The sequence below is a fragment of the Uloborus diversus genome, chromosome 6 (assembly GCF_026930045.1).
Source record: "Uloborus diversus isolate 005 chromosome 6, Udiv.v.3.1, whole genome shotgun sequence".
NCBI classification, from domain to species: Eukaryota; Metazoa; Arthropoda; class Arachnida; order Araneae; family Uloboridae; genus Uloborus; species Uloborus diversus.
Window position 1 is genome coordinate 117807312 of NC_072736.1, and position 14412 is coordinate 117821723.

Consider the following 14412-nt stretch of genomic DNA (forward strand, 5'->3'; position numbering starts at 1 on the left):
TCTACAATGGAAGTTCTTCGTGAATGGAGAAGGAAGTTAAAGTGAAGTGAGTTGATTCATACGGAGTTGGCATTTTTAATCAAGCTTTTTTTTTGGATGGGGGAGGGGGGGGGGAGAGATATATTTCATTGGAATGTGAATTCTTTCCGAGAATGTTGCGTGCTTGTGCATGTGTAATAGAGGTACTGTGCAAGGTGTTTTTCTTGGTCGAGTTTTTTTGCTTATTGCCATGTCATCTTTTATATTACATTTACTTTTTTCACCATGTTATCTTTTTAATTCATCAAAATAAATAAATAATTAATTAATAAAAATAAAATGAAGTTCCTTTTTCGATGGAAGTGTTCTTTTGTAATAAACTAAAGCTTGCTTACGCAAACCACTCTACTGATGTTAATGGTATTTAGGAGATCGTTCGAAAGGTTCACCATTTATATTTTAGAAGTGTGTAGAATTGTTTAATATTTTTCTCTATTTTGTACAATTGTACTTTTTACTCAAAGCACACAAGAATTAATGAAAGAAAACCCACTTCTGTTCAGACCTATATTAAACTGACTCCTCTCATAATCATTTAAATTAAATAAATGCCACATCACCCTCCCCCCTCCCTCAAAAAAAAAAGACTAGTGAAATGCAAAGCTGCGTTGCTCTAGAGGCGCACAACCTTGTGATGAAACGAAAACAAGCTGCAATAGAAAAGCGCGATTCGATAGAAGGTTAAGGATGGAACCTTGTTTTCGGCACAACCATTGTGGCGAATGTCATGAGGCATGCCTTTGAAATAATTTGAATGCTCATTTGGGATTTCAAATGTTTGAATACTATTTATAGCGCATTGTGGCCAATATTGCAGTTTTATAATTCCGTTTTTGAAAGGGGAAAAAATACAAGAAATGGTTTTTAAAATTCATTAATCAAAATTTAACTTTTGTGATCCCAATATATATCTGTGTGACCCAACTTAAGGTACAAACCTTACAATTTTAGCCATTGGCTAAAACATTTTTTTTGACGTTTGAGGTTCATTAAAAAGTTGAAGCCCTAGGCTATAGCCTATCTGACTATGTTCAGTGATGGGCCTATATGGCCTGTTCAGTATTCAAACCTTGTTTATCCCCCCCCCCCATGAAAAGCGTACTAAACAAAAAATCTTCAATATTACAACAGCAGACATGAAACATTTCGTGAAAACCCTAAAATCCGCGTCCGTGTTCATTGGGCTCGCTTTTGTAGTTATGTACTAGTTTTTTAAACATTCAGTATAGTTTTTAAACTCTTGACTACATGCAAGTCCAAAGAAGGAAAACATATTTACTGTAAGGAAGTAGATTCTAATGACTTAAGAAAAATATTTATAACCAAGTAAAAATTATACTTGCAGAGAAAAATATTAATGACTGCTGTGTAAGCAACCCTCCGAAATCAACAATGACGCTACTTCTAATTGAGAGGTCTTTTGATATAAATCATGGACCTATCATTTTCTGACGAGATAAGCCTTTAGTAAGAAAAGATCTCTTCCAAGCATATCATGATTTTTATTCACCACCCTTTAGATCCTTTCATTCTTTATTAAAATAAACACTCTAGATTTCCCCTCTAAGTTGTGTTTAATATTCTCCTAGCAAGGCGGGGGCTGAGTGATTCTGTTTTCAGAGTCCCCTGTGCGCGGGGGCGGAGAAACACTTGTTCGAAGAAATAACGAGAATAAGAATAAAAAATTTAAAAATGGAAAAAAGTCCACTCAAACTTTACTTAACGTGCTCATCCGTGAATATGCTCGTTAACTCGTTTTCTGAAAATGGATGCGGCTCGTCAAGATCTTTTTCTTGAGTGTTTCGCTCCGCTGGTCATGTGGTCCACATTTTTCTATCGTAGCGTGGTTAAAGTTTACGCTGCATGTATAATGAGATTGTTAAAATGGGCTCGAGAATCTTCTTGTGGTGAAAATTAACTTCCGATTTCAAAAGTTTACTTACGGGCAGTCATATTTATAAAGTAGAGCCTGTATTAATTTTGGAGAAATCCAGAGTGGGTCCCGAATGTAATTTTTTTCATACGTTTCTGAAAAGTCTTCAAGTTTACTGAAAATTAAATAAGTCAAGTTAAATTGAGCAAGATTATTTTTAGGTAGACTTGTCGGCAGCAGGGATGCATAGTCGGAAGTAAAATGACCGACTCCGACTCTTGAAATTTTAAACCTTCGACTCTTGACTCCGACTCCTTTACCTCAAAATCACTCCGACTACTTAAGATCTGGCAGAGTCTTTGAGGGAAAATGACCGACTCCAACTCTTAAAATTTTAAACCCTTGACTCCGACTTCTTTATTCCAAAATCAGTCCGACTCCGACTACGTAAACACTGACAGAGTTTCAGACTTGGGGGGGGGGGGGATAACAGACTCCGACTCCGCAGCCCTGGTCGGAAGTAATTCACTGTTAGAACTGGGGGTACACGAAGGCACATTTCTCCGTGCGCAGACACGTAAACTCAAAGAAAACAAGAGATTTTAAAGCTGAAAATCCTTATCGTACACGATACTCCTACTAAGCGGGTGATTCGCAAAATCGGGAATGATCGATTGTCGAGTGAATATTTAGATGCATTTCACATCCAAACGATTATCTATCGAGTGATTCTGTAATCAGACGATCAGTAATTGCGATTTTTTTCAATTAATTTCATCGATATTGAATGATTCTTATTTTTTCAAAAGCAGGTGACTGGTTATCAAGTAATTCTTTTGATTAAATTCGTAATGAAATAATCTTATCTAATGGTTCTTTTAAATAATTTCACGATTGATTAAATGATCGGTTGTCGAATGATTTTTGTTTTAAAGTTTTATTATTGAGTAATTTTTTAAACAATTTCATAGTTGAGTATTTTGTTATTAAGTGATTATTTCAGATGATTTCATAATCGAACTTCTTTTTTTCGAAGTAATTTATATTTATTTTCGTATTTTTACAAAAAGTTCAATTTCAAAAGTATGAATTTCGAACAGATAAGTAGCGTTGAAATTTTCGTGGAAAACTTGTAAAAGAGAGGAAAAAAAAAAAAAAAAAAACTCTAAAGGTTTAAAGATATCATTTGAAATTAAAAAATAAATAAATAAATACAGTGAAGCACCGCCTATATATTTTTGAAGGGACAAAAAAGCGTACAAATGAAGAAACGTATAATTGGTATAGGTTAATGAGTATTAGACTCTGCAGGGACCAATTTGAAAAACATGTAATTGAGAAAAACTTGCAAAAGAGAAACGTATAAACGGTGCTTCACTGTGAATAAAATAATCTCAATTGTTAATTTTCATTTATTTTAAAATTCTGAATGAAAAAAAAAAGGCGCAAAGATGTCAGTAAGTTGTTTTTAAATTTAGTTTTGTTAAACCTTTAAACAATAAGTAAATAAAAATGAAACGCGAAGTTTGTCTCCCCGTTCCTGGCATTGGATGACTGTACTCAACGGATCCTCTCCATTATAACGAAATTACTGGCTGATGAACCGGACTTCGTTTATAGCGGAGTCTCGACTAATTTATCTCCACCTCAATTGACTGATTGGAAATCTCTCCCCTGGCTCCACCGAGGCCCCATTCCGGAGACACAAAGTGGAGTTTATCTTCGAGTCCGGAAAACAATGTATTGAAATGGGGTAGGCTTGTTTTATGGTTTCCTGAATGGGATGGGTAATCTAAGAGTGTTCCTCCTCCGCATCCGCTGGCTGAGAGGAAGACGCCGAGCTATTACTGGCATTAGAAGAGACATTACCAAGTCTCATATGTCACTTTTGGATCTACCCTGGTGGAACATTTGTCGAATGATTAACTCTTCTCCAGATCTTCAAAGAGTTTGCCTTCTGTTTCTTTGGTTCCGTTTCCCGCTTGTTCGGTTAGGTGTCGCCAGGATATATTTTACGTGATTGTGTCTGTGTTTTTTTTCGCTCTCTCTCTAAGCAAATGCCTGGAATATTTTGGTTGTTTTGACTTTTTTAGATCATTCTTCATATTAATATCTTGAACTTTTCTTTCTGAAGTGTTTTTTTCCCCCCTTCAACCTCTGTATTTAGTTAGTGTATTTCTTTTCTCTTGTCTCCTTAACCTTTTGAGGGACAGTAGCTTCTTGCGAATCCATCATTTTTTCCTTCAACCAACTAGCACAGTGGCTTCAACAATTAGCTGGGGAAAAAATGGTGGCCTCAAATGAAGCCACCGTACCTTAAAGATTTTTGCTGCTTTCATTTGACTTTTGTTCTAAGGTCCCAGTTATTACATCTGTCTCTGCTCTGCCTTTTACGCGATGACCAATTCAACTCGGCCACTTTTTGTTTTCCCGCCAATAAAATTTTAATAATGCCTCGGCTCATTTTCGAATTTTATTTATTCTTCTTAGTTTTGCTTTTTGCTCTTATTGGTTGCTAGTAAATCTTTTGCTTTAACTATTTAATTTGTTTTTTATAGGCAGATTTAAATGGATATATTTTTGATTAAATTAAAAAAATATTGTTGAAGGAATTATTCCTTAAAGTTTTTACTGTAAAAGGCATGTGACAGAACAGTTACACTTTTTGAAGAATGGCCCGAATACAAAAATTTAATGACGATCGGGTGAGTCGTTAAGGCGTGAAAAAATTACAAACGAACAGTCACTTTCGCATTTATAATATTAGTGGGATACCATACTTAAACGGCTTAATATGTATAGCCTAGGGCAGAGGAGAGTGAGAGGGGACATGATCAAGTTGTTTAAATTAATCAAATTGAAAGATGCTGATGGGTTTCATTTTTGCACGGCAAGCAACCGGACAAAGGGTCATTGTTTTCAGCTATTCAAATCTCAGGTTAACCTGGAAATTAGGAAAAACTACTACTACTTTAGTTGTGTGTGGGTTATGGGCACTTGGAACAATTTAATGGAAGAGGCGGTAATGAGCAAGGAGGTGGATAGCTTTAAGAGGGCTATTAATCTTCACTAGGGACTAATTAAACTGGACTAAAACCAGCCTAGCTGGGCCGAGAGCCTGTTGCTGGTCGTCACATTTGTATATTTCGCTTTTATGTAATTAAAAAAAAATCCTACCCTCGATTTTATAATCGTCGGCATTTGTTGATCGTATGAAATAAATAAATAAATTTAAAAAAGCAAGAGAAATATAATTAACCTTTTTTATGTTGTCTTTGTTTTTGGAACCTCGTCACACGCCTGTTTTTGTGCTGTCACTTTGTTCTTTGAAGTGTGTTCTTTTTATGCGTAAAAAAGAACATTAAGTCTTCTATGTCTTCTAGTACATACGAAGGATCTCTGTATCGTCTGAGAAACCACCCCCACGAATCGGTGCGCGCAAGTCTCCGACCCCGATGCGTCGTCCTCTTGACAAATGTCCCCTCGACTAATACTTTCCTCGACCCAAGTGACAAACTTGTCTCAGTTGGCGCAGTTACCCGAGTCGATTCGAGTTTTATAGTGCATTAATCACGTTGGCCCTGGACCACTTGCCAAGATTTTGCTTCTTTCTTTTTACTTCCGTGCGATTTGTCTGATGCAGCCTATTTCCTTTATTACTTTTGAGCCCGGGATATGATTCAAGACGAAAACAATGCTGGAAACAAACTTGTGTGTTCTTTTAGAAGCGATGGATGAAGGGACATTTAAGTTGTCAAATGCGGTGAAATTTCAGTTGTTTCGGCAGAGTTAATGTTTCCCCATTCTGTAGTCTATCGCGCGGTTTTTCGTCGCTTCTGTTTGTGAAATCTTAAAATGGCCGATTACTTTGTTTTATGTGCTTTTGAACTAAAAAATGACTCTATGAGTTCGCAAGTTTTCACTAATGGCTGCATCGAAGTGTGGGTTCTGTTTTTAGTTACATTTTAAAAGACTTGTTTCTCAGGCCAAATGGATCGGTTGAAAAAGCAGTTTGCAGCTCTTCAACATAAGATAACGTCGTTAATACGGGAAATACTGAAATAACGATAAGATTTTTCTTAACCATTATCTTTATTAATAATAAAGCTGAAAGTCTCTCTGTCTGGATCTCACTCTCTGTCAGGCTCTCTCTGTTCGGATCTCTGTCTGTCAGGATCTCTGTGACGCGCATAGCGCCTAGACCGTTCGGCCGATTTTCATGAAATTTGGCACAAAGTTAGTTTGTAGCATGGAGGTGCGCACCTCGAAGCGATTTTTGGAAAATTCGATGTGGTTCTTTTTCTATTCCAATTTTAAGAACAAAATTATCATAATATGGACGAGTAAATTACGAAATTAATAACGTGGAACCGTAACAAGGGCACAAGCCAATTAGCGAGAAAATTCACCATACATTATTTCTAAATATACAGGCGAACCAAAAGGCCTTTTAGTTTTCTATTACGGGCAAAGACGAGTGGGTACGACTAGTGTATTGAAAATGAGAATTGCTTTAAAAAGTGCACCTGGTGTATCGTGTTGAAGGACCTACGGTTTGACCATGGATTGTATGGAAAGGTATGTCCGGTTTACAGGCGAAAATGGATGCATCTATTAGTTTTCAGGGATGTCAACTTTTGCAGATATATGTTAGCCTCTAAGTTAAGAAGCAGAGTCTCATTCAAATGAGCGGAACACGCGCATCGAATTTTTACTTTTCCCCCTCATTCTGATAAACTCGTTTTAGCTGGAAGTTTGCCTAATTCCATACAATCCGTGGTTAGACTGTACTGAGCGCCAGCGTGGCTTGCCGCATCCCATTCTCTTAGCTAAAGTAGTTAAATAGCTTAAAAGATTTGGGGTGGCGTGGGGGATCTTGGTGGCTAAAGTAATAAAATACTTTGAAATTTTGTGGTCTCTGGTTCAAGTTCCAATAAAGAAGGAGTTGCTTGAAAAAGCGTGGGAATGAAGTGGTAGTTGAGACTCAATGATCCAATTCTTGTTAAATTCGTGTTTAGTTTTTTCTTACGAAACGTTCAGACGCCAGGCTGTCAACAGTTCTTGTCAAATAAGTTCATATTTTACTCCGTACAAGATTTTTTTGTAACTTCAATTTCCGAATTTGTTCCTAGCGCGAATTCTGAAAGCGTTTTTAATGGCTTTTGTAACCCTTGATTCAATTACGAATGAGGTTATGACTTTGACCACGGAGGAGATGGCGGATGACCTTGATGCGGAAACCTCATTCGTATCATTTGTAATAATAGGTTGTTTGTTATTATTTTGTAATAGATAGGGTCAGCTAGAAACGCCGATCGCTTAACACTCGACGCTTTCTGGTTGATTCTACCTATTACAAATGATGTTTCGGCTTCAAGGTCATCCGCCATCCCTCCGCGGTCAAGCTTTACCTATGTGTGTATTTGTTTGCTGCACCGTAGCTCCTAAACGGAAGAACCGATTTTGATAATTCTTTTTTGTTCGAAAAGCGGCTTGATCGAGAGTGTTCTTAACTGGGTCGTATCTTTGTAGGACTTCAAATACTGAAGATATTAATATTAAAAACTACAAAAATTAACATTTTCGCATTTTTTACTTCCTTTTACAAAAAAGGAAATATATTCGCGAAAAAAATTTCACTCAAAAATCGGCCTTAATTTTCATTTTGCTCACTCCCGAATGAATATTGATTTTTTTTTTTCAACTCGACCACACGTGGAGAAGTGCGTAAGAACGTAAAGACACCTGAAGAATCTATTTTGACGATCAACGAGTTAATTACAACGATTTTTCTCGTGACGTTTGTATGTACGTATGTGTGTATGTATCTCGCATAATTTAAGAACGGTATGTCCTAGAAAGTTGAAATTTGGTACATAGACTCCAAGTGGGGTCTAGCTGTGCACCTTCTCTTTTGGTTCCATTCGGATGTTCCAAAGGAGGTCTTTTACACCTTTTTGGGGTAAAATCATTGTTAATTTCAATGTAAACTCAAGCGGTGCTATAATTTGACCAACACTTAGCAAGATATCGCCAAGCTTTTGGTCGCCAAGTTTTTTCGCCAACTTGGCGACGAATTTGGCGGGGTTTTTTAAAATTTTGTTTCAATTTGGCCATATTTAGAGAGTTTACCATTGAATCACATTAAAACTGCCAATATTGGGAAAATTTATCTGTATAAAACGTTTTCTTCGCTTCGTTTCGCAACAGACATGGAATGAAAGTATTTAAAGTGTTTTTTTTTTTTTTTTTTTTTTTTTGCTCATTCCGAGGCACTATTATCTTTAAATTGGAGTAAAAGGAAGTCATGTGATGCACACATCAGCTCGTTGTAGTTCAAACTGGCTCTCACATTTAAGGTATTAGTACCAAAAGAAAGAGCGAATGTTTCTGCATATGATGGAATTTGTTCGGAACGCTCATTTTATATAGGACTGGAATTATGTAAGCTTTAATAAGTTTTGAATCTAATTCTAAGCCTTTATTCACCATAATACTTGTCGCAATATTTCCGATTTCAACAATGACCCTGAATATCTGCTTCTCATATTTCGTGCGATGAGGTTGGGATGGCCACTATTTCTCAGCTCGGAAATTTCATGAGCCCTTTAATGCATTTCACCGGTAAGCTCTCAAATTCTCCAACTGACAATCATTTCCCCATTTGATACGAACGGTAGCTTGTTTAACGGTCTGAGTTATGACAGGACTCGGAAAGTTTTCTCGGCACGAAACGTAAGAGCTTGTATGTTCTGTCGGGAAAGTGATGAATGGTCCCGAAAATGACAAACTGCTGTTCCATACTATTTATCCAGGAGGGTTTGTAATAGAAAATTTGTAAAAGTATGGAGTTTTGCTTTCGCTGTCTGTGTACAGTCCGAGCTGTAGTGTACCGGGCAATAAGGAATGTAAGGTGTTTATTCCTGCTATTTTGTAGTGAGCGTGTGAAGAAAATGAATTTATTCGAGTAACCTGATGTTGCAGATATAAAAGTACAGTCTTAAAATGTAAAATTATAACTATTAAATGTGCGAAAAGCAAAATTAGGAGCAGGCATTAACGCTCTAGACTTGGAATTATGAATAATAACCACTGACTACCAGAATCGCAAAAAGTTTTAGCCACTTTTCTTTTTCCAAAATTTATTCAGTGCAAAAAATAAATAACTTTAAGGGAGTTTGCTTCGAACTACGTTGACAAGATTGAGCTGAACGTCTCTGGGTAGGAAGCTTGTTGTCGTACCACGATGTACACGATTTTTAACAAATAAAGAAATATATGGTTGCCACTTTTGGCAACTAAAACTTGATTTTTCGGTAGCCATTTTCAATGAAATGCCCGTTAGTGGCTGGCGACCGCTAATCTTGAGCTTTAGCTGCCACCAAAGAACAATTTTTTTTGTAAACCATCAGTTATTTGAGTCAATGATTTACATTCAGAAAGGTGTAAATAAACTATTAAGTTCAGACAATATTCTCTGATTTTTTTTAATTTTGACCAAATTTATGTGTATTACGTAGGGCTCGTGTCGTCCTAATTGCATAATATGCAACGTTAATATGAGCCGTAGTAATACTAGGAGCCAAAATATTAGGAACCGCACGGTTTTGCCCGTAGTAGAAAATTAAAAGGTCATTTGGTTCCCCGGTATATTCAGAAATAATGGATGATGAATTGACATTTGCTCGCCCATGTTATGGTAATTTGCTCCTCCACGTTATGATAATTTGCAAAATAGAATTTTCGAAAAATCGCTTCAAGGTGCTCACTCCTATCCTACGAACTAATTGTGTGCCAATTTTCATGAAAATCGGACGAACGGTCTATTAGGCGCAATGCGCGTAACAGACATTCAGACAGAGATCCAGAGACAGACTTTCAGTTTTATCATTAGTAAAGATAACACTATCACGTTACAATATGCAATACAAGTTCATGATATATTTACTTGACGATTTATATAGAGCTGTTCCCAGTGCCAGGCGATGATTTTTATTGTTAAGATAAAATCGACCTGTGAATGTATCGAAATGAAAAAAAAAAAAAAAAAAAATCCGTTGCTGAGTATTCACGAAATGAATCGCGTGCTGGAACATATTTTCATTGAAATTTCTTTCAAATGTTATTTTTTGCACTACTTCAAGACGTTTGCACTTCAGTGACGAAAAATTACTTGAAATAACTTTTATTTCCACGCTTGATGTCTTCTATGTTTCGTTGAGTAATCTGTTTTACAAAAGTTGCTTTTTTTAAGTTTAAATATTAGCACAAAAGCGCTTGATAATGTTTCAGTTATAATTTAAGAAATGGGACAGAAAATGCAGACTGAGTTAATATTGTTTCTTTTACTGGATTTATACTTTTCCATTTCGTATAATCTGTGTATTTTTATGAGATAAAAGTCTCAGAATTGAACATTAAATGTAGGGTTTTTTTTTTAAACCTCTCTCTTACTGCCTTTCACTCCCTGGCGACTGCGTACCATTTAATTTTGTTTTTATTCGGGAGTAATCGTCGAGCAGAAAGTAGCAGACTTGCCCTTTTTCTCCTAATTGATTTTACTCTGCTCCTTGCACTAATTGATCCTTGAATTAGGTCTTTTTGTACCGAGTTCTTTCTAACGTTGCACTTAGATTAAAAGGATTCCTGGAGGTCCCCGATGGAATTAACCGGCATTTTGGTTTGGAGAATATTTTTTCGCTATTTTAAGTGCAACGACATACATTAAAACACTCAAATTGATGCTGCAAAGTGAATTAAGTACCAGTATGTTTTTCGAGGATTTGTCTTGATTTGTGTCTCGTCTTGCTTTGGAGAAAACATGTCTTTTAGTAACAGATGTGTTGTTGACTAATGCTCAGCTTTTTTGGCTTTAGCTCTCTAGATCTCTAATATTTTTGACGTAATAGCAATCATTAAAAACATTTAGTGCACTGCACTTGTACAGATGATTAGCATGTAGAACTTTTATTGTGTAAAATAAAATCTGAATAGCGGCAAAGCTGTAGCAGATATAGTTTGCCAGGCACCGTTTCCCAGGTGGCACCACGTGGATGTCTGCTATATTACGAAGGACCGGATGTTCTCTTACTAGATTCGATGAATAAGTTGATGAACGACTTTTTGATCAGTTCATCGTTGTATCGTATATTTTTTGTTTGTTTGTTTAAAAATTCAGTACCCCCCCCCCCCAATACCCAAGCATACTGCTTTGTTTTGGGAAATGGCTGCAAGCTATGAAAATGAATATATACGCAGAAAATTTTGAATTGTGTGCCTCTAACGTTGAACGAACTTAAATCCCGAAATTACAACCGAAAACATTGAAATGAAAAAATGATTTCATATTCTCTTTGACTACAAAGCTACTCTAGTCTGCTTTTGATAAGTTGACTTTCAGTTGGCCGATGCCCAAACGACTCTGTTCGTAAAAATAGGGGGTGAGGAAAGCCGGTTTGCATTACCGATATTTTTAGCGCTGTGCCGACCTATGAATTTTCCCTTTCAACCCAACATAAATGAGCTACTCAAAGGTCAAGCATCGTTTTACCAGAGCCAGTGTATAGTTATCGTCTATTTCACGAGAAGTGATAGCAGAGGTGAACAAACCTGTGACACTTAGTCCATACCGCTGCTGATTAATTTAAAAAAACGGTTACTTTGGAAATTTTTCAGTTCATCATTTATTTCAAACTTGACTTGCAACTTGTGAATAAACTATATTTTATTTCTAAAAAATGTGTAATATAGGTGCATTTAAGAAAGGAAAAAAAAAACTTTTATTTCAACCAAAAGCTTATGATTAAACTTGGTATTTAACAAGAAGATAGGAAACATTGGCATTATTTCATCTGGAATGAATATGGTATGCTATCGCATAAGTTGCCTCTGTACGCCTAGTTTCTTTGCTGGATTCCTCGAGCGATTTAATCCTTGCCATCAATGCGGAATATATTTCTTACGAAATGCTGTCTGAAAACGAAAGTTACACAATTCAAGGAATGACTTCGGAAATGATAGGAGTTGTTAATGCGTAATTAATCTTTAATAGAAGTTTCTTGAGATACATTTCAGTTGCTACATAAATTCTAACTCTTTTTTGTGGCGGCGCTGGAATTTGGTGCGCATTTTCCCGAACTTTCGTAATCGGTAACAAATTACTCTCCCATGTGCACTTTCTTTCCTCTTTGGAATCCTCGGTGATTTCTGCTGCAGGTCGTATTTGTTGAATAAATCTTTTGTTTGGAACTCAAAGTACGGGTTCTTAGAAATATGTTGTGAAATTGAATTTTGTGTTGCTTTATTTCAGTGTTTTAATGCCTCTTAGTATTGCGATAGAAGTTCGGAGGAAAAATGACTCCTTAACCATTTGTTTTGAGAAATTTGGTTTTTCAAATGAGCTCGATTATACGTATTATTTATTAAATTCTCAAAGTCAGATATCCGAATTTCAGAATTTTCCATCTTCTGGGGGCGTTTAGCTTAGCGGTATTTAAATGTTTGTTATGTATGTTCTATTTCTTTGTTCTACATAACTGCTACTTTTGCTTAATCTTACGCGCTTATCTGAAGTTGGTGTCAGCGGATCCTCTTAATGTGTCATCTTTTTTCCAAAAAGAATGTCAGCATGTAGTTAGGGGGTCTCCCCCTCCCCACCTCTCCTTTTTTTCCGGAAAATTAGTTTTGCATATTTTATTTAAAATTTTAAATATGAAACTCAGCAATCGAGAAAAAACAAAAAAGAAGTATTTTCTTGATTTACTCTTATTTTAGGCCACCATTTAACATTTCCTCCCCCCTAAATGTGTCAAAAGGTGAGGTGGAAACTGAAAAACATGGGGAAGGAAATTTCGTGTCGGCGAAAAGTTGAGGACACCATTTTTATTCCTGGTATTTTTATTTGATAAAAAACTGCACACTTGTTGATAAGGTTCTTTCTTTTAAGGCATTTTTCTCAATCGATTCTCAAATTTTCTCTCTCTCCCCCAATTACTCAAAATTAAGAATCAAATGAATTGAATTCTGATGTTTCGAAGAATTTTCAGCTCTAAAAATTAGCTCTTACATTGCAATTTCCCTCCTTTGTTTATGAAAAATGCATAAATGATGCCAGCAACAACGTTCTAGAAACTTAAAACTGCTAATCCATCTTCGAATTGCTAGCAAGAAGATTTAAGGTACAAATTGAAATTTAATTGGTAATTTAAACAGTATAATAAATGCGAAGCTTTAGGAGAATTCCTTAGCATTGAATTACCCAAAGCACTTTAATTAAAGATAATCGAATCGAATTAACCTAATTGCTTCCGAGTTTACTACGTTAGCATTCAAGTTGTTTGACCCTCATAAGTATGGGAGGTGGTGTATTATAAATAATTCATGATTTACTCTTTTTTTAAGTTTGTCTTTAGTATCACTATTAATTACTTATAATTTGTTTTTCTTAATACAATTTTAATATTTTTATTCATCGTTTTGAAAAGTTGTTTGACGTAAAATACAAATTTTTTAAATGACTTTCAAGCTATAAATAACAAGTAATATAAGTTAAATGTTTTCTGTAATATGAGGGGTTCATATTTGAGGGGTGGTAAGGTGAATGAAGGAGGGGGGGGGGGCTCTGGGGTGATCTATTACCAGAACCCTGGATTCAAACCATGTTGCCAATTCTATTATAGTAGTTTAACCCACCTCCCTGGCTGTGCCATGAACTCATTCACTTTATCCATGCGATTCGAACTTGACCTTCGAACTAGAGTAATGACCTCTTCTGCTCCACGCCGTAAGGCAAAGTAAAGGCTCTGTTTTTTAATTTTAATTTTCTTTCTGGAGAATGTCCTGATATACCTGCGAAAAATGGAACATTTTAGTCGTAGGGGCAAGTTGTCTTTAAATCTCTGCGACACAGTGGTCCACCGACTTCATTGACGTTGTGTTTTCTTTTCTTTACAGTGACCAAGTACATCCGCATCGGGATCGGCGACAAGAACGACAACCCCCCGTACTTCGAACAAGCCTCCTACGAAGCCGAGGTCAACGAAGATGAGGATATCCAGCACACGGTCATCACTGTCACCGCCAAGGACAAAGACGAATGTGAGTACCCTTTTTGTTCTATTTTGCCCAAAACTTGCACCAAATGTAAACTATTTTTAGCTTTCATTTTAGCTATGAGTTATTTTATCAGCCATGCACTACTATAATACTACTAAGATTTTTAAAACTGGAAATGTAAAAACCGAATGTTAAAATGAGCAGTGGCTTGAAGAAAGCATTTTTTTTCCAACAGGTACCAATATGAATTGAAGTGTAGGGTGAAGTTTAAATGATCAATTCCTAAATAGAGAATAGTTTAACATAAGTCTTGATCTAATTGGTTTCCTTTGCCGTAGAGCTCCTGTAATGCTAGGTTGGAAGGGTACAGTATGTTTCACCCCCTTCTTTTTTTTTTTTTTTTTTTTGAAACTGTTCTGTAAAGGCAGTTTGGTGTGAAAATCATA

The 14412-nt window shown here is 36.1% G+C and overlaps 1 protein-coding gene across 1 annotated transcript in view; it reads left to right on the forward strand.

The window, feature by feature from the left end:
• Window positions 1–14412, forward strand: part of LOC129223788 (neural-cadherin-like) — a 461316-nt gene that overhangs the window by 287759 nt on the left and 159145 nt on the right. The window contains exon 8 of the mRNA XM_054858146.1: window positions 13865–14008. Coding sequence (XP_054714121.1) covers window positions 13865–14008 — 144 coding nt within the window. The remainder of the gene's footprint in view (window positions 1–13864; window positions 14009–14412) is intronic.